We start from the raw sequence: 26953 nt of genomic DNA on the forward strand, positions 1-26953 counted from the left end.
TTTAGTTCACTACATGCCCTATCTCCCTATGGTGAAAAGTAGCATACTGCAGGGAATCAGGTGTCATTTGAGATTTGCACTGTGAGTGACAAAACTGCAGATGAAATCCACAGCTTGGGCTGTTGGAGGATGGTAGGGGGCAGTGGAGAGAGGGGTCATTGATATGACCCCTTAGACTCTAAAGAAGGGCCATGTAGGGGGAGAGTTTGAGGGGTTGGGGAGGGGGAAATGGTGAGGGGTGGGGTGGAAGGGGAAGAGAGTGGGGGGTGGGGTGGAATGGGAAAAGAGTGGGGGGTGGGGTGGATGGGGAAGAGAGTGGGGGGTGGAATGGGAAGAGAGTGGGGGTGGGGTTGAAAGGGGAAGAGAGTGGGGGGGTGGAAAGGGGAAGGAGTGGAAGGGGTAATATATTGTAATATATGCCAGAGCAGGGCTGGAAGGGGAAGAGAGTGGTCCCGGGGTGGGGTGGAAGGGGAAGAGAGTGGGGTGGAAGGGGAAGAGAGTGGGGTGGAAGGGGAAGAGAGTGGGGGGAAGGGGAAGAGAGTGGGGTGGAAGGGGAAGAGAGTGGGGGGTGGGGAAGAGAGTGGGGGGTGGTGTGGAAGGGGAAGAGAGTGGGGGTGGGTTGGAAGGGGAAGAGAGTGGGGGGTGAAAGGGGAAGAGAGTGGGGGGTGGGGTGGAAGGGGAAGAGAGTGGGGGTGGGGTGAAAGGGGAAGAGAGTGGGGGGTGGGGTTGAAAGGGGAAGAGAGTGAGGGGGTGGGGTGGAAGGGGAAGAGAGGGGGTGGTGTGGAAGGGGAAGAGAGTGAGGGGGTGGGGTTGAAAGGGGAGAAGGGGAAGAGAGTGGGGGGTGGTGTGGAAGGGGAAGAGAGTAGGGGTGGGGTGGAAGGGGAAGAGAGTGGGGGGTGGTGTGGAAGGGGAAGAGTGAGGGGTGGGGTTGAAAGGGGAGAAGGGGAAGAGAGTGGGGGTGGTGTGGAAGGGGAAGAGAGTGGGGGGTGGTGTGGAAGGGGAAGAGAGTGGGAGGTGGTGTGGAAGGGGAAGAGAGTGAGGGGGTGGGGTTGAAAGGGGAAGAGAGTGAGGGGGTGGGGTTGAAAGGGGAGAGGGGGAACACTGGTGTGGATTTAGCAAAAACATCTAAATAAAGTGCTTCTCTTAAAACAACTTCCTCTGTCTATGAGGTATAAAAAAAACTATCACAACAAAATCACGCAAAAATAAAAACCAAAACAACGCCATCCAGCGTTCCAGGATACGTCACACTATTTACAGTCTGGAGTGTGTTTCTACAATATACACACACAGGTTGGAGTGTTGGTTGGTAATCCTCACATATAGACAGGTCATCATCTCCAGGAAGCCTGCTAGGTCCCATCCCGCAGAGATGGGAAGAACACAGGAGTGTCGTGGAATCTGCTCAGATGCCAGCTGTGGACTCCTTTATGGCAGTAATATGCCTTAGAGTGTTCAGTCCACTATTCTCTTTTCACCAAGAAGAAGAAAAAGTGAAATCTCCAGAGGGGCTCTGGTTAGACGTTTCTCTTAGACACAGATCCAGGATCAGCTTAGTTTACCCTCCTCATTCATAACCGTTAGGGGAAAACACAAAACTGACCTTAGATCTGCATAGAGGGAACTTTATCCTACAGCTCAGCTAGGGGCTCTATATGAACACACACACACACACACACACACACACACACACACACACACACACACACACACACACACACACACACACACACACACACACACACACACACACACACACACACACACACACACACACACACACACACACACACACACACACACAAACGCTATACCAGTGCAGAGCGGAGCGCAAAGAGAGTGAGCAGTAGGAGCCATGTGATAGGCTGGGAGGTGTCGGCGGAGCTTTGCGGGAAGATCCTCCAGCGTTCCCGGTGGGGGTGGAGACTCTCCATGTCAGTCAGAGCACTGAACGCTGCTGCCGTGAAGTTAGCGTCCCCGGTGGTCATGAGGTCAAACACACATGAGTGGAAATAAATATCCTGTAACTCCAGCTGCTCCCTGCAGCGTGCCCGTGCACCCTCCACACTGAACCTCTGGGGGGCGCTGTAGGGAGCCATGTGGGAGGGCTGGCCCTTGCCCTGGCCGTGTGGCTGCTGGAGATGTAAGCCCAGGGCTGGAGGGGGTAGAGGGAGAGGCAGTGGCAGGTGACCTCCCCGGTCGATGCGTTCCGAGGTGGGACATCCGTTGAGGCAGAGCTGCAGGTCCTGCGTAGCGTCGTAGGCATGGGCCATCTCCTCCGGGATGCGCACCGCCAGGGTCAGGTAGCGCCCCAGCTGCCGTACGATAACCGTCACGCCGATGTAGCCGGCGTGCAGCTCCACGTGGTGACCGGGGCTACGCTCCGAGATCCACAGCGCCCGTACCTTACCGGTAGAGTCACCGTTATTCCCGTTAACGTTGTGGTTGGGGGCCCCACTGCTCACGGTACCGTCTACGAAGGCAGCGGGCAGGTCATCTGTTACTGCCTGGTAAACACGCTGGTCTGTACACTCCTCAAAGGGCTTGAATATGATGGTGATCTGTGGGCACACAAAAAGGTCATCGTATGACCAGGCACACAAGAACTTTGATCTTTGTGTAAAACAGGTTAAAAACAGGTTTTCCAGACACTTTATAATATCTTACATTACAAACATGACAAGGATATTGACCTTCACTTGTTTTGTTCAAACCCCAATTCTTTGCAGCAAAGAGGACACTGACTGCACACTGACAACTAATATACAACACTACAATGTAAACTATAAATGGTTTTTAATGTGTTATTTATTGGTTACACACACTCACACACACACACACACACACACACACACACACACACACACACACACACACACACACACACACACACACACACACACACACACACACACACACACACACACACACACACACACACACACACACACACACACACACACACACACACGTGCCCTGAATACAAGCTGAAATCATATTTGTCAGAGGGCTCAGCCCAACTCTGTCTTACACAAACACACACACACCTACACACACCTACACACACACACAAACACTCATGCCATTAACTCGCCACAGAATCCATTTTAGCAATGACCCAATTACTTTTTAACAAGCCGTGATTAGCAGGCACAGCTAAGCAAACACACCCAGGCTAACGGCTAGCAGTGGCATGGTGTTAGCCGGGTCCTCCAACTGTATCCGCAAGGCTGTGGTCCATAGCCACACAGTTTTAGGGTTAGCATTAGTGATAGCATGAATGACTGCTTTGTCCAGTTGTCAGCGATGAGGGATGAGGCCTGAGCAGCCATTAGGCCAGGAGCTGCAGGCGCAGTCATGGGTGTGTGTGTGCTAATAATTAGAACGAATAGCGAGCCCCACCCCTGACACAGGGTCAGAGCACCAGTCGTACAACTACCCCCTGGGTGGGGGGCAACATGGCCGCTTGGCCACCACAGAACTGACTTAGTGACGTCTAAAGACCTTCTCAGCCTGTGTCTGTGTCTGTGTTGTGTGTCTGTGTCTGTGTTGTGTGTCTGTATCTGTGTCTGTGTCTGTGTTGTGTGTTCATTTGTCCATGTGTGTGTGTTTGTGTCTGTGTTGTGTGTCTGTGTTGTGTGTCCATGTGTCCATGTGTGTGTGTGTCTGTGTCTGTGTCTGTGTTGTGTTGTGTGTCCATGTGTCCATGTGTGTGTGTCTGTGTTGTGTCTGTGTCTGTGTTGTCTGTGTCCATGTGTCCATGTGTGTGTGTCTGTGTCCATGTGTCCATGTGTGTGTGTCTTTGTCTGTGTTGTGTGTCCATGTGTCCATGTGTGTGTGTCTGTGTCCATGTGTCCATGTGTGTGTGTCTGTGTCCATGTGTCCATGTGTGTGTGTCTGTGTCCATGTGTCCATGTGTGTGTGTCTGTGTCCATGTGTCCATGTGTCCATGTGTGTGTGTGTCCATGTGTCCATGTGTGTGTGTCTGTGTCCATGTGTCCATGTGTGTGTGTCTGTGTCCATGTGTCCATGTGTCCATGTGTGTGTGTCTGTGTCCATGTGTGTGTGTCTGTGTCCATGTGTCCATGTGTGTGTGTCTGTGTCCATGTGTCCATGTGTGTGTGTCTTTGTCTGTGTTGTGTGTCCATGTGTCCATGTGTGTGTGTCTGTGTCCATGTGTCCATGTGTCCATGTGTGTGTGTCTGTGTCCATGTGTCCATGTGTGTGTGTCTTTGTCTGTGTTGTGTGTCCATGTGTGTGTGTCTGTGTCTGTGTTGTGTGTCCATGTGTCTGTGTCTGTGTCTGTTTTGTGTGTCCATGTGTCCATGTGTGTCTGTGTCTGTGTCTGTGTTGTGTTATGTGTCCATGTATGTGTCTGTGTCTGTGTCTGTGTCTGTGTTGTGTGTCTGTGTTGTGTGTCCATGTGTGTGTGTCTGTGTCTGTGTTGTGTGTCCATGTGTCCATGTGTGTGTGTCTTTGTCTGTGTTGTGTGTCCATGTGTCCATGTGTGTGTGTCTGTGTTGTGTGTCCATGTGTCCATGTGTCCATGTGTGTCTGTGTCTGTGTTGTGTGTCCATGTGTCCATGTGTGTGTGTCTGTGTCTGTGTTGTGTGTCCATGTGTCCATGTGTGTGTGTGTGTTGTGTGTCTGTGTCTGTGTTATGTGTCTGTGTTGTGTGTCCATGTGTCTGTGTCTGTGTCGTGTGTCCATGTGTCCATGTGTGTGTGTCTGTGTTGTGTGTCTGTGTCTGTGTTATGTGTCTGTGTTGTGTGTCCATGTGTCTGTGTCTGTGTCGTGTGTCCATGTGTGTGTGCGTTTTTTGTATTTTTATGGTATGGCGCCCCTCGTTCTCGACCGTAACCTGCTTAAAGCCATATGTGTGTGAAAGGTCTCGGCCCCTCTGCTGACACACACATAGTGGCTCCTTTCACGCGCCACTCATTTCAGGGTATTAGGGGTCATGCTGTAAGCAGCCATTAACTAAGTTAGGATTCCAACACCACGTTAGTCACAAGTGTTAGTCACAAGACTCAACTGTTCACTCTGCTCTCCTCGCACCTGTGTGTGTGTGTGTTCTCGACGAAAAGAGCTCTTTCTCTGAGACACAGCAGCTCAGAGGTGAATATAGACACACACACCAGCCATTCAGTAAACTCAAACTAGAACACAAAAAAAGACGAACACAGTCTGCAAAGTGAAAACGCAACACGTAAAAAGAGGTTTGAAAAAGAGAGAGAAGGGAGTTGCTATAAAACCTATCTGGGCCAGGCTGCAGCTGCAAAGCTCGACAGCTTATTTATTCTGTGCGTCACTCTCAACCTCTTTTCTCCCATCCCAGAATGTACTGTTTACTGCATCTTTACAACACTGCTGCTTCAGTGGAGAGCTGGGTAAGAACCTCCATTTATCAGATGTCTTATCGAGGGAGTACCTCAGGGCTCTATACTGGGGCCTGTTCTCTTCTCGATATACTAATTCGCTACAAGATGGAACATGCTCCAAATAAAGGTTTTTCTTTTATATTGAAACAAAACAGTCTTCCTGTATTTATTAGTGTATAAATTTCTACTTTGTGGACTTGCACCTGTTCTGAACCATGTAGGAAGGAGTTATTATTATTTATTTTTTTAACTAGTTAAGTGCCGATGCTTTCATTTCAATACACAGTAATATACTGTACGGATTTCCCTCACCTTATTGGTCGCTGTGGCGCTGGATCCCGTTACCACAGGAACGTTGGTCACCTGCACAGACAAGAAGTCGTTATCAATCAGCGGCCACGCCCCTTCCACCTTGCAGGTCTGGAAGCTGTCCTTAAACGTCCGCAGATGGGGATCCCCAAACAGCCCGCAGAACAGGTAACCCGGCCGCGTGGGAGTGTGCGTGTGAGAGTGAGGGTGTGGGTGAGTGTGCTGGGTGCGGCTGTGGTAGTTGCAGGGCTCTGATTGTATCTCGGGGTGTGTGGAGGAGGTGGGCCCGTCACGGGAGCAGTTTCTCTGGGTCATGAGGTCTGAGATGCCCAGGACGGCAGAGTGGAAGACCAGGTTGCCCCTGCAGGATTTGGCTGTCCTCTGGGTGCAGGCGCTGTAGGACCTCAGAGCCTTACAGAACTCTACGTCAAAGCCCTCCAGCGCTGGGGTCAGGTGAGACGTCAGGGACACAAAGTCTGTGGTGCACTTCTGGATACGACACTGAGGGGTGGCCACCTGGCAATGACCTGGAGAAACACACACATACTAACAGTCAGTACTATGGTACAACTACAATAGTATTACAGTTCTATTATTACAGCACTAATACAGTACCAGTGGCCCTGGCGGGGCCGCAATACATGTAGAACATCAATGTTCCTTCATGGTACCAAAGACCGATAGAGAACACGTGGTGCAGATGGTATTGTGTGCCAGACCAAGGCTGTCATAGAAACTCATAGTCATGGGGTTTTGGCTTGACATACATCTTTAGGAAAGCTCTCGCATTCATTTATATACACACACACACACACACACACACACACACACACACACACACACACACACACACACACACACACACACACACACACACACACACACACACACACACACACACACACACACACACACACACACACACACACACACACACACACACACACACACAGAGTCAGGTCGTTTAGGAGCTTTGATCTCTATGGCCCAAATGAACACAACGCTACTGGCCTGTTTATATTAAACCAGTAAAGCTGAGAAAGAACAGGCTGGCGTGTGTGTGTGTGTGTGTGTGTGTGTGTGTGTGTGTGTGTGTGTGTGTGTGTGTGTGTGTGTGTGTGTGTGTGTGTGTGTGTGTGTGTGTGTGTGTGTGTGTGTGTGTGTGTGTGTGTGTGTGTGTGTGTGTGTGTGTGTGTGTGTGTGTGTGTGTACAGTAACACTGCTTTATGACTTTTAGAAACCAGAACAAAGAGCAGTGCTGAGAGACTCAAATAGAGACTTGCAGACTTTCCCACAGAGCCAGAGATAAGGCTGAGACACAGAGTGGAAGAATAACAGATCACACACATCCACACTGTTAGATCCTCTATGCTGTCTGATGAAGCTTGTCCTTCTCCAGACTCTCATGGCCCCGTGTTCATGGTATGGTCTCATCGTTTGTTGTTGTTGAAAGAAGTTTGATATCTTGGTCAGGGGTGATACGACAGCCACCCACTGCTTTGAACCGTTGGTTGTCCTGGTGTGTCTGAGCTATAAAAGAGGAAAGATCTAAAAGTTCTTCAGAGGTCTCAGTGTCAGCCTGACCGAGAGAAGAGGAGGAGAAGAAGAGAGAACTGGAGGAGAGAAGGGGAAGAGTGACGAGAAGGAGAGGAGAGAGAAGAGGAGGAGCAAAGAGGAGGAGAGGATGAGAGAGAGGAGAGGAGGAGAGAAGAGAGAGAAGAGGAGGAGAGAAGAGGAAGAGAGAAGAGGATGAGAGAAGAGAATGAGAGGAGGAGCAAAGAGGAGGAGAGAGAGAGAAGAGGAGGAGAGAGAGAGAGAAGAGGAGGAGAGAAGAGGAAGAGAGGAGGGGAGAGGAGGAGAGAAGAGGTAGAGAGAAGAGGAGAGAAGAGAGAGAGAAGAGGAGGAGAGGAGAGAGAGAGAGAGGAGGAGAGGAGAGGAGGAGAGAGAGAGAAGAGGAGGAGAGAGAGAGAAGAGGAGAGAAGGGGAAGAGAGGAGGAGAGAAGAGGAGAGAAGAGAGAGAGAAGAGGAGGAGAGGAGAGAGAGAGAGAGAGAGGAGGAGAGAAGAGGAGGAGAGAAGGAGAGGAGGAGCGAAGAGGAGGAGAGGAGGAGAGAGAGAGAAGAGGAGGAGAGAAGGGGAAGAGAGGAGGAGAGAAGAGGAGAGAAGAGAGAGAGAAGAGGAGGAGAGGCCAGGCCTAATGTATCAGCCACAGTGAGCTCCTATTAGATTAGACCAGAAGCTCTCTAATGCAGAAACAAACACACAAACACAAACACACACACACACACTAATAACTATCTCTGAAAGGATCCTGGATATGCTTCCACTGCCAACAACACGCACTGTCAAAGCTCATCTGATTATGGCATGATTTACTAACAGACACCAGCACACACACAATCACATGAACACACACACAGCCACATGAACACACACACAGCATAGGTCTATTCACACATAGAACTAATGCTAACAATAGGCCTAGTTCCCCTGGTGTATACAGAGATAAAGCAAACACGTCCATAGTTTTCTTGGTGTGAATGCACTGAACCATATGATAAAGGGATAAGAAAGGAGAAGAGGAATGTTTGCAGAAAGCCAACCCTCTCTCACTATCGCTCTCAGGGCTGGTGTGGTGAGAGGGTTGTGTGTGTGTCAGTACCTGATCCTACCAGGTGGGGGCAGTATTGTGGTGGGTATTAGAGGGATGGTACACAATATATCACACCACTCACACTCTGGGTTAGAATGTCCCTTCGGTGTGTTAAATACTGACACTACTCCTCAGCTAACACACAGCCACAAACACCTCTAAAAGACCCAGAGCCTTAGAACTAATCCAAATCCTCATCATGAATCCAACTCTATTTTTACAGTATGACTGATGATTCAATTAGTTCTCCAGGTGGAGTGTGTCTGCGTACAGTTGGTATCTCTGTGTCGATCAATCTCCACCTTCCCCATCCCAAACAGATTTTTACTGAAATAAGGAAATCAAATAACAGCTGGATGCCACACACACACACACACACACACACACACACACACACACACACACACACACACACACACACACACACACACACACACACACACACACACACACACACACACACACACACACACACACACACACACACACACACACACACACACACACACACACATCCACGCAATGCTAACATTATCGTCTGACCCTTCCAGGCTTCCCTTAATGGACAAATGAGTTTTCTACATCCCAGTGTTTACAGAATGACACATTCAAACTGGACTCCTGGTGAGAGATCCCGACTCAGTCTCACTCAGCCGTGTGTGGGCATAGGCCAGACATAGCCCACCCCTCTCCCTGTCCAGGAGTCACTTCTCCTCCCAGCCACTGATCCGTGTTGTATATATTTTTTCGAACAATACAAAACATACACATACAAATGACAGCATACAAACACAAACAAACATTAAGGACATGACCCTGCCCAGACCCACCTGCTCATACCCCCATCTCCAGCACCCACATCATTCTCTGTCTCATGGTCACATACACCATGTCGTCTCTCTTCGTCGCTCACACACTTTCAACATTTAGATAATAAAGCACTTGGCCTTTCCATTGTGTTACCGATGGAGGATTGGTTGATTTCCAGTTTTAAGGTAAACATTTTCCTTTTATCAGTGTTGTATTTACTTAAACACCAAGGATCCAGAGCTCACTGCGCTCTCTCTCTCTCTCACTCACTCACATTCACTCACTCACTCACTCACTCACTCACTCACTCACTCACTCACTCACTCACTCACTCACTCACTCACTCACTCACTCACTCACTCACTCACTCACTCACTCACTCACTCACTCACACAGAGAGTTACTCACAGATACAATGAGTGAACGACTACACACATTCTCATTCTCAGGCTGAATCTTGAGAGTAAAACTCCACAGCAAACGCGTGCGTCACCAGGTCTTTCTGATCACACTGGTCTTTGTGCAGTGAGTCTAGTATGAACGTACTGATAACTGTGACTGACTGTGGGACAATACACAGCTGCTCTGGCCTCCGCTTCAGACAACACTCACTTCTGTTTCAGTCCACACACACATACACACACACACACACACACACACACACAGGGCTGAATAACGGTAAATTGTGGGGATGGCTGGCGGTAATGACACTGCAATATAATATCAGGAGTGATAGCTGATGACTCCCCAGCTGGTCTGATGCGTCCGGTGGTGATGAGCACTATGAGAAGACAGCTGTGGAGCCTTGTTACCAGCTAGCTACACACACCACACCCTCAACACAATAACACACAGACCAGCTAGCTACACACACCACACCCTCAACACAATAACACACAGACCAGCTAGCTACACACACCACACACTCAACACAATAACACACAGACCAGCTAGCTACACACACCACACCCTCAACACAATAACACACAGACCAGCTAGCTACACACACCACACCCTCAACACAATAACACACAGACCAGCTAGCTACACACACCACACCCTCAACACAGTAACACACAGACCAGCTAGCTACACAGACACACACACACTATAACACACACACCAAGTCTTGTTACTAGCTAGCCACACACACAGACACCAAGTCATCTAAATAGTGTGTTGTGTATATCTCCTCGTTGCAACATCTGACATTCACAATGAGACAGGACATGCTGATAAATTAATAGTGTCAATCAATTAAATGCAATTACAATGTAAAATGTGTTATATGATGTCCTGAACTAACTTAGAAAAGTGAAATAGGACCAACTTCTAAATATATCATTTGAAATGTAACTGATTTAAAATGTACATTCTTATTGGCAGGGAGCGTCAACGTGCTTTTCATGCTTCTCGAACCGTCCTCCTTCCCCCTACTGAACAGAACTATGCACAGACAGTGTCATGTCCAGCTGCCTGGGACTGTGTTAAATGAATTACCAGAGGTGTGACTGCTGCACACACACACACACAAATACACGCAAGAGTCAATGAGAGCGGGCTGGATGACAGGGCCTGGGGTCTGGGTTATGGCTGGGGGACATCCAGAGAGGGGTGGTGGGCTGTCACAGTGCCAGTCCAGAACAGGCCTCTCTGTGTAGGCACAGCAGTCAGCTAGCTCTGGGTCACAAGGGCAAACCCAGCCTCTATAGGGTGACTTCAAGTAGCCTACTACCACCCTCTGGTATTCTAGCCTATTCTATTTACCAATCCTAGAGTTTCTGTATGATTTGATTCCCTTCTAATATATTACAGATTATATGGTTCTATTCTATTCTGTTTTGTTTTCTATTTAACCTTTATTGATACATATGAATTCAATTACGAACAGATTATTGATGACACTGTTTCCATATGGTTATGTTCCTTTCTGGTTTATTACATTTCATTCTATTCTATTGTCTCCATTTGGTCCTATTACATTTGTGACATAATTATACCAAATTATAATTTACATTCCCATTATTATTGTAAGCCTACATTATTTTAAAACTGTGTCAACAAGCCTTTGTTAGTCTGGCTGGATGTAAAGGACCTGACACCAAGATATCAGCAGAGCCACACTTCCCTTTCTCTATCAGTCATAGCGACCCACGGCAGAGCCACCCTTCCCTTTCTCTATCAGCCATAGCGACCCACGGCAGAGCCACCCTTCCCTTTCTCTATCAGCCATAGCGACCCACGGCAGAGCCACCCTTCCCTTTCTCTATCAGCCATAGCGACCCACGGCAGAGCCACACTTCCCTTTCTCTATCAGCCATAGCGACCCACGGCAGAGCCACCATTCCCTTTCTCTATCGGCCATAGCGACCCACGGCAGAGCCACCCTTCCCTTTCTCTATCGGCCATAGCGACCCACGGCAGAGCCACCCTTCCCTTTCTCTATCAGCCATAGCGACCCACGGCAGAGCCACCCTTCCCTTTCTCTATCAGCCATAGCGACCCACGGAAGAGCCACCCTTCCCTTTCTCTATCAGCCATAGCGACCCACGGCAGAGCCATAGCGACCCACGGCAGAGCCACCCTTCCCTTTCTCTATCAGTCATAGCGACCCACGGCAGAGCCACCCTTCCCTTTCTCTATCAGTCATAGCGACCCACGGCAGAGCCACCCTTCCCTTTCTCTATCAGCCATAGCGACCCACGGCAGAGCCACCCTTCCCTTTCTCTATCAGCCATAGCGACCCACGGCAGAGCCACCCTTCCCTTTCTCTATCAGTCATAGCGACCCACGGCAGAGCCACCCTTCCCTTTCTCTATCAGCCATAGCGACCCACGGCAGAGCCACCCTTCCCTTTCTCTATCAGCCATAGCGACCCACGGCAGAGCCACCCTTCCCTTTCTCTATCAGTCATAGCGACCCACGGCAGAGCCACACTTCCCTTCTCTATCAGCCATAGCGACCCACGGCAGAGCCACCCTTCCCTTTCTCTATCAGCCATAGCGACCCACGGCAGAGCCACCCTTCCCTTTCTCTATCAGCCATAGCGACCCACGGCAGAGCCACCCTTCCCTTTCTCTATCAGCCATAGCGACCCACGGCAGAGCCACCCTTCCCTTTCTCTATCAGCCATAGCGACCCACGGCAGAGCCACCCTTCCCTTTCTCTATCAGCCATAGCGACCCACGGCAGAGCCACCCTTCCCTTCTCTATCAGCCATAGCGACCCACGGCAGAGCCACCCTTCCCTTCTCTATCAGTCATAGCGACCCACGGCAGAGCCACACTTCCCTTTCTCTATCAGCCATAGCGACCCACGGCAGAGCCACCCTTCCCTTTCTCTATCAGTCATAGCGACCCACGGCAGAGCCACACTTCCCTTTCTCTATCAGCCATAGCGACCCACGGCAGAGCCACCCTTCCCTTTCTCTATCAGTCATAGCGACCCACGGCAGAGCCACCCTTCCCTTTCTCTATCAGCCATTCCCTTTCTCTATCAGCCATAGACCCACGGCAGAGCCACCCTTCCCTTTCTCTATCAGCCATAGCGACCCACCCTTTCAGAGCCACCCTTCCCTTTCTCTATCAGCCATAGCGACCCACGGCAGAGCCACCCTTCCCTTTCTCTATCAGCCATAGCGACCCACGGCAGAGCCACCCTTCCCTTTCTCTATCAGCCATAGCGACCCACGGCAGAGCCACCCTTCCCTTTCTCTATCAGCCATAGCGACCCACGGCAGAGCCACCACTGGAGAAACTCCGGAGAAACAAGAGAGCGATGGGGGAGGAAACACTTTCCCTTCTGACTGCTGCGCTACCGCGGTCCGCGGGAGAGAGAAAGAGACCAGCAATATCAGACAATAACACAACGATAAGTGGAGGTTCAGGTTCGAATACACTCCAATAGGCTAAAACACACAGGCCTATAAAATGCACTATAGACTAATCTTAACCAAATGCTAGGCCAATCCGAAATACCTAGTTTTGGCATTATTAACTGGTTATTAACTCACCATTAGCCTCTAACTGTTAACTCACATTCACAGCGCTCGATCTGAAGTTTTTCGCGGACAAGGAACTAGGTCCCGATGAGGCTACTGAGGAAAATTAACAACATTTGAAGTTATCTAGTTAGCCTACCTCTGTGCGCCCCGTAATAGAGAGCGACGATCAGCAGCAGCAGCGGTCGCAGGGAAGGCGAGGATGCGAGGCGCTCAGCCCCGCGGTAACAACATCCGGCTCTCCCCATCCCCGTCCATACAGGGCCAGGAGGGGAGAGGGGACAGGCAGCCACGGGGGAGAGGGGTGAGGTGCGGCGGCGGGGTTTCCGTTAAAGTCAGTCCTCTGCTCTCCTTCTCCCTCGCTCTCTTCTTCCTCGCTCTTCTCTCCTTCCACTCCTCGAGTGCGCAGGGGCATTAAAGTGCAGATTCTACGCGGAATGCGATCGGCCAGGGAGGAGGAATGGAAAGAAAAGGAGAGGAGGAGGAAAGGGGAAAAACAGTAGCGATTGAAAAATAGCAGCCCTTCCACCAAACACTTTCACTCCTTCTTCGCTCCCTGCATCAGATTTCCTGTCTCTAGCAGCGCTATTCCGTCCTGGTTGAGTTTAGTCTTGTTGTAGCAGTAAATCTCGGCTCCGCTCTCTCTCTTTCTCTCTCTCTCTCTCTCGCCCCCTCTCCCTCTCTCTTTCTCTCCAGGCCTCACCTAAGAATCCTCCCCTCTCCTCTCTTCCTCAGATCGATAGCAAATCAGACAACCCTTTTGCAGAAAACCCGCCTCTGAGAGAGCAGGACCCGCCCGCACTGTCAGCCTTGGGCTTCGCGGGGGAGAGAGAGAGAGCGAGGAAGAGAGAGAGAATACAAATTCCACCTAGACACGTTGCTCTAGGCCACTGGTTCTCAATCCTGGTCCTGGGAACCCAAAGGGGTGCACATTTTAGTTTTTGCCCTAGCAGTACACAGCTGATTCAAATGATCAACTCATCGAAAGGCTTTGATGATTTGAATCAGGTGTGTACTGCTAGGGCAAAAACTAAAATGTGCACCCCTTTGGGTTCCCAGGACCAGGATTGAGAACCAGTGGCCTAGAGCACATAAAGAACTACACATACCTCGGCCTAAACATCAGGTAAACTTCCACACTGTGAATGATCTGAGAGACAAGGCTGCGACAGTCTTTCTATGCCATCAAAAGGAACATACATTTTGACATAGCAATAAGGATCTGGATAAAAAATACTAGAATCAATAATAGAACAAATGGCCCTTTATGATTCTGGGATTCGCTCTCCAACCAATAACTCACAAAATAGGACAAACACCTAATTGAGACTCCGCTGTGTACAATGTAAAACACCAAATAATGCATGCAGAATAGAATTAGGACGATACCTGCGAATGATCAAAATCCAGAGAAGAGAAGTTCAATTCTACAACCACCTCAAATTAAGCAATTCCCAAACGTTCCATAACAAAGCCATCATCCGAAAAATATACCTGGAGAAGAGCCCCCTAAGCAAGTTGGTCCTGGCAACAACACAATTAGACCCAACCAAATCATGAGAAAACAAAAAGATAATTACTTGACACATTGGAAAGAATTGACAAAAAAACAGAGCAAACTAGAATGCTATTTCGCCCTAAATGGGGCAGAATACCTAACCACTGTGACTGACCCAAAATTAAGAAAATATTTGACTATGTACATAATATGACATTTGAAATGTCTTTATTCTTTTGGAAATTTTGTGAGTGTAATGTTTACTGCTATTTTTTTATTGTTTATTTCACTTTTGTTTATGATCTATTTCACTTCCTTTGGCAATGTAAACATATGTTTCCCATGCCAATAAAGTCCCTTAAATTGAGAGAGAGAGAGAGAGAGAGAGAGAGAGGAACCGTGTTCAGTTATTAAAAGTAATAATGATAATGTATAGATGCAGTAAGGCATTTCAAGTCATTGTGGATCATCTTATGGCTATATGTAGGTCTAGCTGATACTAGCCTGAAAAAAACTATTTCCAGAAGCCAGACAAAGACTTAGACAATGTGAAGTTGTACTAGCCCTAACTCATTATTATGATGACACTCTATCATGGCGAAACGTCTTCAAACCGACACTCTCTCTGCCTCATCATATGCTTCCTGTGAGTCTATCTCAGGTTTCTCTGCTTCACATCAACACACTGTGTGTGTGTGTGTGTGTGTGTGTGTGTGTGTGTGTGTGTGTGTGTGTGTGTGTGTGTGTGTGTGTGTGTGTGTGTGTGTGTGTGTGTGTGTGTGTGTGTGTGTGTGTGTGTGTGTGTGTGTGTGTGTGTGTGTGTGTGTGTGTGTGTGTGTGTGTGTGTGTGTTAATCCTCTCCTTTAGTCCAGCTGGAATGTGCCAGGTGTTGGGAACACTTAGACACCAGTAGGAATCTCTGTTCACATTAACATCACTTCTACTCAGTGTGGTCACGATGTGTGTGTGTGTGTTCTGTAGGCTTGCCGGAGTATGGAACAGAGTGGCTCTGTGGATGGTGTGGTACAGGTAACGGCCAAAATAAAGGAAACACTAGCATAAAGTGTCTGAATTGGGCGTTGGGCCACTGCAAGCCGCCAGCGCCGCCAGGTGCTTCAATGTACCTTGGCATAGATTCTACAAGTGTCTGGAACTCTATTGGTGGGATGCGACACCATTCTTCCACGAGACATTCCATGATTTGGTGGTTTGTTGATGGTGGTGGAAAACGCTGTCTCAGGCGCCACTCCAGAATCTTCCATAAGTGTTCAGTTGGGTTGAGATCGTGTGACTGAGACACACACAAACACACGCACCCTAAAACCCATATGCTCCTTTGAGAACCCTCCTTCAATGAGATCTCTTCTTCTTGCCATGGTAGCCCAGGCAATGAGCAACTGGGTATTTTATACAGGACTCTAAGCTTGATGGAATGTTTTATGTGTTTAATAATCAAATCAAGAACCACACCTGTGTGGAAGGACCTGCTTTCAATATACTTTGTATCTCTCATTTGCTCAAGTTATCCTCTATTTTGGCAGTTACCTGTATGTTTGGTGTGTGTTATAGGTTGGTCAAATCAAAGCACATTTTACTTTGTCACATGCTTCGGAAACAACAGGTGTCGACTAACAGTGAAATGCTCACTTATGGGTCATTTTCCAACAACACAGAGTTAAGATACAAACATTGTAAAATGCATAGTGACATGAAGAATAAATTCTCAGTGAATAACCGATGACAATAAAGGGTCAAAGTAACATGGCTATCTATATACAGGGAAGACTAGTACTGAGTTGATGTGCAGGGGTACAAGGTATTTGAGGTAGCTATGTACGGATACACGTGCAGGGCTAAATTGACTAGGCAACATGATAGATAATAGACAGTAGCAGCAGCGTATGTGGTGAGTGTGAGTGTGTGTGTCGTCAGTATGCATGTGTCCGTGTGCTATGCCGTGTGTGTGTTGGGATGTCAGTGTAAGTATGTGTGAGTGTGTGGGTAGAGTCCAGTGAGTGTGCATAGAGTCAGTGCAATAAAAGGCAAATGCAGGGAGACCGATCATGTAATAACTACAGCTATGACTCATATGTACACCCCCCCATAATCACAGCACACACAGCACATACGCCCCACTGTCCTTCAGCACACACGCACGCACGCACGCGCGCACACACACACACGCACGCACGCACGCACGCACGCACGCACACACACACACAACTAAACTCGTCGGACATGGCCAGAGGAAATTATCCTCGTTAACCAGACACTGATATTAGATTACATCTGCTGTTTCCTGTTAGCTCCTCTCTGCTCTGGGGACTCTTCACATCTTCTGGGATTGAGTCACATAGCTGGCTCTACACAACATGACGTGATGTGGATAATTATCTCAACATTAGTCTATTTCAGAGGGGAGAAAACACAAATGTTATTTTGGAGCGACCAGGTAAACGCTCTTTACCTGGTCTGTCATTTCAGCAACAGGTACAAATGTTGCTTGGTTCAATTACAGCTCTCATCTGCTATTAATTAAGACTAATGTAACATCTCTTACTAAACACAGATACACACACACACACATTCTAACCACACACACAAATACACACTCGAACTGTGCACATACTTGACTCTATTCATCAAGCTAAATTCATATTTCCATACTAATCCATTTAATTACATCCACAGCTGAGGCTGGAGAGCAGTGGAGGCTGAAACTGACACACACACACACACACCCTTTCTTCACCTCCACACCTCCATCCCTCCCTCCTTCCATCTAACCGTCTTTCCCTCCCTCTCTCCATTCCCTCAAACAGCCCTCTGTCACTACATGACTCACACCTCTGTTAGCCAGGGAACACCTGCATATATGTATGTGTATATGAGTGTGTATGTGAGTGTTTGTGTGTGTCTGTGTATGTATGTATGTATGTATGTATGTATGTATGTATGTATGTATGTATGTATGTATGTATGTATGTATGTATGTATGTATGTATGTATGTATGTATGTATGTATGTATGTATGTATGTATGTATGTATGTATGTATGTATGTATGTATGTATGTATGTATGTATGTATGTATGTATGTATGTATGTATGTATGTATGTATGTATGTATGTATGTATGTATGTATGTATGTATGTATGTATGTATGTGCATATGTACTCATTCAAGGGTTTTTCTTTATTTGTACTATTTTCCACAGTGTAGAATAATAGTGAAGACATCAAAACTATGAAATAACACATTTGGAATCATGTAGTAACCAAAAAAAGTGTTCAACAAATCAAAATAGATTTTAGATTCTTCAAAGTAGCCATCCTTTGCCTTGATGACAGCTTTGCACCCTCAAATCAAAATCGAATCAAACTTTATTTGTGTAACAATGTGCGCTGTGAGTTGGGAAGCAAGTTCAGGGAGTGAGTGCTTTTATAAATAAACGCAACACAATACAAAACAAGAAACACGAACATTGCACAGACGTGACACAGGAACAGAAACAATAACGCCTGGGGAAGGAACCAAAGGGAGTGACATATATAGGGCAGGTAATCAGGGAAGTGATGGAGTCCAGCTGAGTCTGATGACGCGCAGGTGTGCCTAACGATAGTGACAGGTGTGTGCCATAATGAGCAGCCTGGTGACCTAGAGGCCGGAGAGGGAGCACACATGACAGTACCCCCTCCCCGACGCGCGGCTCCGGCTGCAGGACGCCGACCAAGGTGACGATCCCGGGGATCAGGAGCAGACCGGATACCTCTGCAGAGGCGCGGGAAACCTGTCAATCCAGCTGAGATGCAGGAGCATGGTGACTTAGAGCACCGGAGATAGAGCATACCTGACGGTACCCCCTCCTCAGCACATTCGGCTCCAGCCAAATAGTCCGATGGCCATTTGATTAATTGTTCAGCAGTCTTATGGCTTGGGCGTAGAAGCTGTTAAGGAGCCTTTTGGTCCTAGACTTGGCACTCCGGTACTGCTTGCCATGTGGTAGCAGAGAAAACAGTCTATGACTTGGGTGACTGGAGTCTCTGACAATGTTTGGGGCTTTCCTCTGACACTGCCTATTATAAAAGTCCTGGATGGCAGGAAGCTTGGCTCCAGTGATGTACTGGGCCGTACGCACTACCTTCTGTAGTGCGTCAAGTTCAAATGTCAAACAGTTGCCATACCAGGCGGCGATGCAACCGGTCAGGATGCTCTTGATGGTGCAGCTGTAGAATTTTTTGAGGATCTAGGGACCCATCCCAAATCTTTTCAGTCTCCTGAGGGGGAAAAGATTTTGTCGTACCCTCTTCACAACTGTCTTGGTGTGTTTGGACCATGAAAAGTTTGTTGGTGATGTGGACACCAAGGAACTTGAAACTCTCGGCCCGCTTCACTACAGCCCTGTTGATGTTAATGGGGGCCTGTTGGTCCACCTTTTCCTGTAGTCCACGATCAGCTCCTTTGTCTTGCTCACATTTAGGGAGAGGTTGTTGTCCTGGCACCACACTGCTAGGTTTCTGACCTCTCCAGTAGGCTGTCTCATCGTTGTCGGTGATCAGGCCAACCACTGTTGTGTCGTCAGCAAACTTAATGACGTTGTTGGAGTTGTGTTTGGCCACTCAGTCGTGGGTGAATGGGGAGTACAGGAGGGGACTAAGTACACACCCCTGAGAGTCCCCAGTGTTGAGGATAAGCATGGTAGAAGTGTTGTTGCCTACCCTTACCACCTGGGGGTGGACCATCAGGAAGTACAGGATCCAGTTGCAGAGGGAGGTGTTTGTCCCAGGGTCATTAGCTTAGTGATGAGCTTCTGGGGCACTATGGTGTTGAATGCTGAGCTGTCGTCAATGAACAGCATTCTTACATAGGTGTTCCTTTTGTCCAGGTGAGAAAGGGCAGAGTGGAGTGCGATTGAGATTGCGTCATCTGTGGATCTGTTGGGTCGGTAGGCGAATTGGAGGGGATCTCGGGTTTCCGGGAGGATGCTGTTGATGTGAGCGATGACCAGCCTTTCAAAGCACTTCATGGCTACCGACGTAAGTGCTATGGGGCAGTAATAATTTAGGCAGGTTACCTTCACTTCCTAGGACACAGGGACTATGGCGGTCTGCTTGAAACATGTAGTAATACATGTAAACATGTAAACATGTATTACAGACTCAATATGGAGACACTTGCCAGTTGGTCCGCGCATACTTTGAGTAACGTCCTGGTAATCCGTCTGGCCCCGCGGCTCTGTCAATGTTGTCCAGAACAGCTGGTTCTCTCGTGCATGCTTCAGTGTTGCTTGCCTCGAAGTGAGCATAAAAGGTATTTAGCTCATCTGGTTGGCTTGCGTCACTGGGCAGCTCACGTCTGGGTTTCTATTTGTAGTCCATAATAGTTTGCAAGCCCACATCCAATGAATTGCAAAAATCGCTGAAGTTGGAGACTTTTATCTCCCTCACCAACTTCAAACATCTGCTATCTGAGCAGCTAACCGATCGCTGCAGCTGTACATAGTCTATCGGTAAATAGCCCACCCATTTTTACCTACCTCATCCCCATACTGTTTTTATTTATTTACTTTTCTGCTCTTTTGCACACCAATATCTCTACCTGTACATGACCATCTGATCATTTATCACTCCAGTGTTAATCTGCAAAATTGTAATTATTCGCCTACCTCATGCCTTTTGCACACAATGTATATAGACTCCCCTTTTTTTATACTGTGTTATTGACTTGTTAATTGTTTACTCCATGTGTAACTCTGTGTTGTCTGTTCACACTGCTATGCTTTATCTTGGCCAGGTCGCAGTTGCAAATGAGAACTTGTTCTCAACTAGCCTACCTGGTTAAATAAAGGTTAAATAAAAAATAAATAAAAAGGTAGAATTCAATCATAATCCTGTATTGACGCTTTGCTTGTTTAATGGTTCGTCTGAGGGCATAGCGAGATTTCGGATAAGCTTCCATATTACTGTCCTGCTCCTTGAAAGTGGCAGCTCTAGCCTTTAGCTTGATGCGGATGTTGCCTGTAATCCATGGCTTCTGGTTGGAATATGTATGTACGGTCACTGTGGGGAAGACGTCGTCGATGCACTTATTGATGATGCCGATGACTGAGGTGGTATACTCCTCAATGCCATTGGATGAATCCTGGAACATATTCCAGTCCGGCCACTAGGAGCGCCGCTTCTGGAAAAGCATTTTATTGTTTGCTTATAGCCTTTTTGGAGTTGGTGTAGTGCAGTCTTAGTGCCAGCATCGGTTTGTGGTGGTAAATAGAAGGCTATGACTAGATGAAAACTAGATGAAAACTCTCTAGGTAGATAGTGAGGTCTACAGCTTATCATAAGATACTCTACCTTATCTAAATTAGACTTTAAATTAGACATCGCGCACCAGCTGTTATTGACAAATAGACCCCCCCCCATAACCCTCATCTTACCAGACGTGGCTTCGCTGTTCTGCCGGTGCATGGAAAATCCCACCAGCCCTATATTATCAGTGTCGTGGTTCAGCCACGACTCAGTGAAACATATGATTTTACAGTTTTTAATGTCCCGTTGGTAGGGTAATCGTAGGTCATCAATTTTTATTTCCCAATGATTGCACGTTGGCCAATAGAACGGATGGCAGTGGGAGTTTACTCACTCGCCTACGAATTCTCAGAAGGCCCGACCTCCGCTCCCTTATCTCCGTCTTTTCTTCACGCAAATGATGTGGATTTGGGCCTGTTCCCGGGAAAGCAGTATATCTTTCTCGTTGGACTCGTCAAAAGAAAAAGCTAATTCCAGTTCCAGGTGAATAATCGCTGTTCTGATGTCCAGAAGTTATTTTCGGTCATAAGAGACGGTAGCAGCAACATTATGTACAAAATAAGTTTAAAAAATAAATTACAAACAGTGCAAAAAAACTCACAAAATAACACAGTTGGTTAGGAGCATGTAAAACGTCAGCCATCCTCTTCGGCACCATTTCATACTCTTGGCATTCTCTCGACCAGCTTCATGAGGAATGCTTTTCCAACAGTCTTGAAGGAGTTCCCACATATGCTGAGCACATGTTTGCTGCTTTTCCTTCACTCTGTGGTCGAACTCATCCCAAACCATCTCAATTGGGTTGAGGTCAGGTGATTGTGGATGTAAGGTCATCTGATGCAGCACTCCATCACTCTCCTTCTTGTGTGTTTTGGGTCATTGCCCTGTAGCTGCAGAATGCTGTGGTATCCATGCTGGTTAAGTGTGCCTTGAATTCTAAATAAATCACTGACAGTGTCACCAGCAAAGCACCCCCACACCATCACACCTCCTCTTCCATGCTTCACGGTGGGAACCACACATGCCGAGATCATCCATTCACCTACTCTGCATCTCACAAAGACATGACGGTTGTAATCAAAATTCTCAAATTTGGACTCATCAGATCAAACGAAAGATTTCCACCAGTCTAATGACCATTGCACATGTTTCTTGGCCCAAGCAAGTCTCTTCTTATTATTGGTGTCCTTTAGTAGTGGTTTCTTAGTAGCAATTCAACCATGAAAGCCTGATTCCCACAGTCTCCTTGGAACAGATGATGTTGAGATATGTCTGTTACTTGAACTCGTTGAAGCATTTATTTGGGCTACAAGCTGAGGTGCAATTAACTCTAAAGAACGTATCCTCTGCAGCAGAAGTAACTCTGGGTCTTCCTTTCCTGTGGTGGTCCTCGCGAGAGCCAGTTTCATCATAGCGCTTGATGTTTTTTGCAACTGCACTTGAAGAAACTTTTAAAGTACTTGGCATTTTCCGGATTGACTGACATTCATGTCTTAAAGTAATGATGGGCTGTCGTTTCTCTTTGCTTATTTGAGCTGTTCTTGCCATAATATGGACTTGGCCTTTTACCAAATAGGGCTATCTTCTGTATACCACCCCTATCTTTTCACAACACAACTGATTGGCTCAAATGCATTAAGGAAAGAAATGGAAATGAACCTTTAACAAGGCAAACCTGTTAATTGAAATGCATTCCAGGTGACTACCTCATGAAGCTGGTTGAGAGAATGCCAAGAGTGTGCAAAGCTGTCATCAAGGCAAAGGGTGGCTACTTTGAAGAATGCCAAATATTAAATATATTTGGATTTGTTTAAGACTTCTATGGTTACTACATGATTCCATATCTGTTATTACAATGTAGAAAATAGTACAAATAAAGAAAAACCCTTGAATAATTAGGTGTGTACAAACTTTTGACTGATACTGTACAGTTGAACTCGGAAGTTTACATACACCTTAGCCAAATACATTTAAAGTCAGTTTTGTACAATTCCTGACATTTAATCAGAGTAAGAATTCCCTGTCTTAGGTCAGTTAGGATCACCACTTTAATTTAAGAATGTGAAATGTTAGAATAATAGTAGAGAGAATGATTTATTTCATTTGCCAAAACTATAGTTTGTTAACAAGAAATGTGTGGAGTGGTTGAAAAACAAGTTTTAATAACTCCAACCTAGTGTATGTAAACTTCCAACTTCAACTGTATGTCTCAGTTTTTAAAACCAGGTCAGGGAACACCTGTGACCTGTGTAAGTAGCTATTGTTGCTCCAGTCTGACCCCAAAATCTATCCAGAGCAGGGGTCACGGAGACACAGTGAGCCAGCCATTAGCCAGGCCCTTCCTGAGTAAATACAGCCTCACAGACATATTCTTTTGTCTACTGGTACATGGATGATAAGAGATACAAACAGTTTAAATGTCATTTTCATTTACCTGGCCGAGTAGGATTGGAACAGAATAAGACCACAGTCTCGGGACTCCTAGCCCTGGGACTCACCTGGGAACTGACAGCAGCTATTATTGTGCTAAATAGCAAAGAACCCCACACAACCCCCCCTCCCCCCACCACACACACACATACACACACACAAGGGGCCATTACCAGGCCTGGGTTTGTGTTTGGGTGTGAGGGGTCATAAAATCACAGGACAGCAGAACGCTGAGCTACACACACACACACACAAACACACACAGGGGTGGTCAGAGTACGATAGTCACAGGTATCTGATGTGACCTGATGAGAGTCAATGATAAAGCTCCCTATGACAACATGTGTCTCTGTGTTGTGAGGTTAGTAGGTAACTCAACCCTATAATGGTGTGTTTCACTTGGATATCTCTGTCTCTTACAGTACATCTTACTTTACCACCTATCTTACCTTACATACTCACCGTACCTCACATGTGCCTACCGCTCAGTACCTTAGGTTACACTCAGCTATCAGACTGGACTGTGTGTCTAGATAACACTCATCAGGTGAGACAGAAAGAGAAAGAAAGTGTAAGAGGAACTGGAGGTAGAGAAAAAAGAGAGATAGATGAGATAGATATGTAAATCACATTGTTGAGGAATGTGTAAGATGGTTGGGGAGGATGTGACACACATATCTTGTCTCTGATTGGTTCCTACATTATTCTGGACCAATAGCAGAGCAGAGCAGAGCTGTGCCTCTCCCAGCCATACAAAGAGCTTCCTTAATCGCTGGTCCCGGCCCCCTGGCAGGGAAGACAACACAGCTCCTATTCCACATTACTCTCCTTCTCCATCCCTAATTATCCTATTCCACCTCCCTTTCACTCTCTGGAGCAATCTTGTCCTCACCTCACCCTCCTCAATGTCTTCTTTTCCTCTTCTCCTCCTCTCTTTTTCCTCTCCTCCTCTTCTTTTCCTCTCATTTAGGCCTTGCATCTACAACACCTGAAACAGGCAGCCGATAGACAAACAGGGTGGGGGAGTAACTGATTACATGTAATCTGATTACAAAAAAATGCAACTGTAATCATTTATGTTACAAGCAAAAATATTGTAATCCGATTACAGATACTTAAAAAAAAACTAGATGATTACTTGGATTACTTTTACATTCAGAAAGAATGTTTACGAAAAAACATTGACACCTTTCTGTTTTCTCAATTAAGTTCAATTCAGCATTGAAAAAAGGCACTACCTGAGTGAGTTCATCTCTGGTCCCGGCCCCCTGGCCGCATCCTCAGAGTGTGTGATGATGGGTGTCTTCTGTGACATCTTAAACCTACCCCTGTCCCAGGCTGCCCAGCTGCATTAATAAGGACACCACCATCGTCCCAGTGCCCAAGAAAAACAAGGTGACATGCCCAAATGACTATTGCCCGTCATGCTGACCTCTGTCATCATGAAGTGCTTCGAGAGTCTGGTCATAGCCCACATAAAGGGCAGTATCCCAGGCACACTGGACCCACTCCAATTTGCCTACCGCTCCAGCAGATCCACTTAAGATTCTATTTCCATTGCTATTCACACAGCCGCAACAAATTTGGACAAGAAGAACACCTATGTGAGAATGCTGTTAATTGACTACAGTTAAGCATTCAACACTATTGTTCCTTCCAAGCTTGACCCCAAAAGCTGTGGGTCTGGACACCCCTCTCTGCAACTGGATCTGAGACTTCTTGATCGGCAGACTACAGGCCATAGTCTGTGAGGGTTGGCAACAACACCTCCTCCACACTTACTCTTAATAATATATAATATATGCCATTTAGCAGACACTTTTATCCAAAGCGACTTACAGTCATATTACTCTTAACACAGGGGAACCCTAGGAAGGAGGTCTGTGAACTGGCATTGTTGTGTCATGACAAGAACCTCTCTGTCAAGGTCAACAAAACAAAGGAGTTTGTCACACCATGACCTGTTTCATCTGTCTTTGACACACCTTCAGGTGTCACCCATCTGCCTCATTATCCCCTGTGTATTTATACCTGTGTTCTCTGTTGGTTTGTTGCCAGTTCTTCTTGTCTTGCCAGGTCTTACCTGCGTGTTTTCCTGTCTCTCTGCTTTCTCAAGTTCTGTTTCCTAGTTTCCCCAGTTCTGACCATTCTGCCTGCCCTGACCCCGAGCCTGCCGGCCGTTCTGTACCTGCCTGACTCTGACACGTTTACGAACCTCTGCCTGTCCTGACCCCGAGCCTGTCTGCTGTTCTGTACCTTATTGACTCTGCCCTGGATTACGTACCTCTGCCTGCCTTTGACCTGTCTTTTGCCTGCCCCTTGTTCGGGTCAGTATTAATATGTGACTAGCTGTCTGCATCTGGGTCTTATCCTCAGTTCTGATAGAGTTGATTTTTGACTTTGGGAAGTGGAGGGAACATGCACCAATCCACATCAATGGGACTGTAGTAGAGAGTCACAAGTTGTACGTGCCTTGGCATCCACATCACTGAGGGCTTGTCATGGACCAATAACACCAACACTTTAAAAAATATTTTTAAATATATTTTCCCCTAACCCTACCACCCCTCCCCTAATTCAACTAAACTAATGGACAACAAAATCAGGTTTCCATTCCAACTTATACATACAGACACAGTATATTTGACAATAGATATCTTTTATCTGTTTTTAGTCCCATCCTTCAGTGACCCTCAACCCCTCCCATCTACCTCTGAAAACCATCCAGTTTAGATTTGTATTTGCCATATATTTTTCAACTTGTGCTGTTTCACAAAAGTTCTGAACCGATATACATTTTGTGGACACAGTATATTTGGACACAGTATATTTTACAAACTACACGGTAATGTAAAAGTTGTATTTTTTTGTGATCCAATACATAACAGTACACTTAGATAAATGATCTGGATCCTCTATGATGCTGGAGGGATCTAAATTGTGGATTTAAAAGAAAATGTGAATCATAAGCATAAAATGACACCTTTGATTTTAAGCCCTGGACTTCTAGACCCTTGATATTATTGTTCAATGTAATTTTAATAGCCAACATTTCGATGGCCTTAATAAATAGATAAGCTGATCATGGACAACCTTGTTTTTCTCCACTTGACAATGTAATACTCTGAGATGTAGCCATATTTACTATTTTACACCTAGAGTTACAATACATAACTTTAACCCATTGTTTTAGAGATTCTCCACTCTTGTCATAAAGGCGCAACAGCATCAGTGCAGCCTTTGATATTATTGACCATAACCTGTTGTTGAGAAAACATATTGTCACGTTCTTTCAAAATCGAACCCAGAAGCAGACCAGGACAAGGAGAGTAGGAAGAAGGTGAGTATTTATTTACAAGTGAATGTGAATGGGTAGATATATCCAGGTGGCGTAGCGGGCAGCGGTGGTGAGTTGATGGGAGTAAATAGGTGAATCCAATGGGGTAGCGGAATCATCCGACGACCAGGCGGGAATGGGGTAAATGATCCGGGTGAGTAACTGAAGACAGAACAAACAGAGGTAAGTTTAAGGCAAGCAATACGTAAAAAACACCAAAACAAATACTATC

The 26953-nt window shown here is 46.8% G+C and overlaps 1 protein-coding gene across 1 annotated transcript; it reads right to left on the minus strand.

Annotated features, from left to right (window-relative positions):
* Positions 1-985: 985 nt before the first annotated feature.
* Positions 986-13949, minus strand: rgmb (repulsive guidance molecule BMP co-receptor b). Its single transcript, XM_046345261.1, has 3 exons — positions 13291-13949; positions 5694-6217; positions 986-2561 (listed from the first exon to the last, which is right to left on the minus strand). Exons 1-3 carry the CDS (start codon positions 13397-13399, stop codon positions 1809-1811), a joined length of 1386 nt encoding a protein of 461 aa, XP_046201217.1. The 5' UTR covers positions 13400-13949; the 3' UTR covers positions 986-1808.
* Positions 13950-26953: the final 13004 nt, after the last annotated feature.

This window comes from Oncorhynchus gorbuscha, linkage group LG04 (assembly GCF_021184085.1).
Source record: "Oncorhynchus gorbuscha isolate QuinsamMale2020 ecotype Even-year linkage group LG04, OgorEven_v1.0, whole genome shotgun sequence".
NCBI lineage: Eukaryota > Metazoa > Chordata > Actinopteri > Salmoniformes > Salmonidae > Oncorhynchus > Oncorhynchus gorbuscha.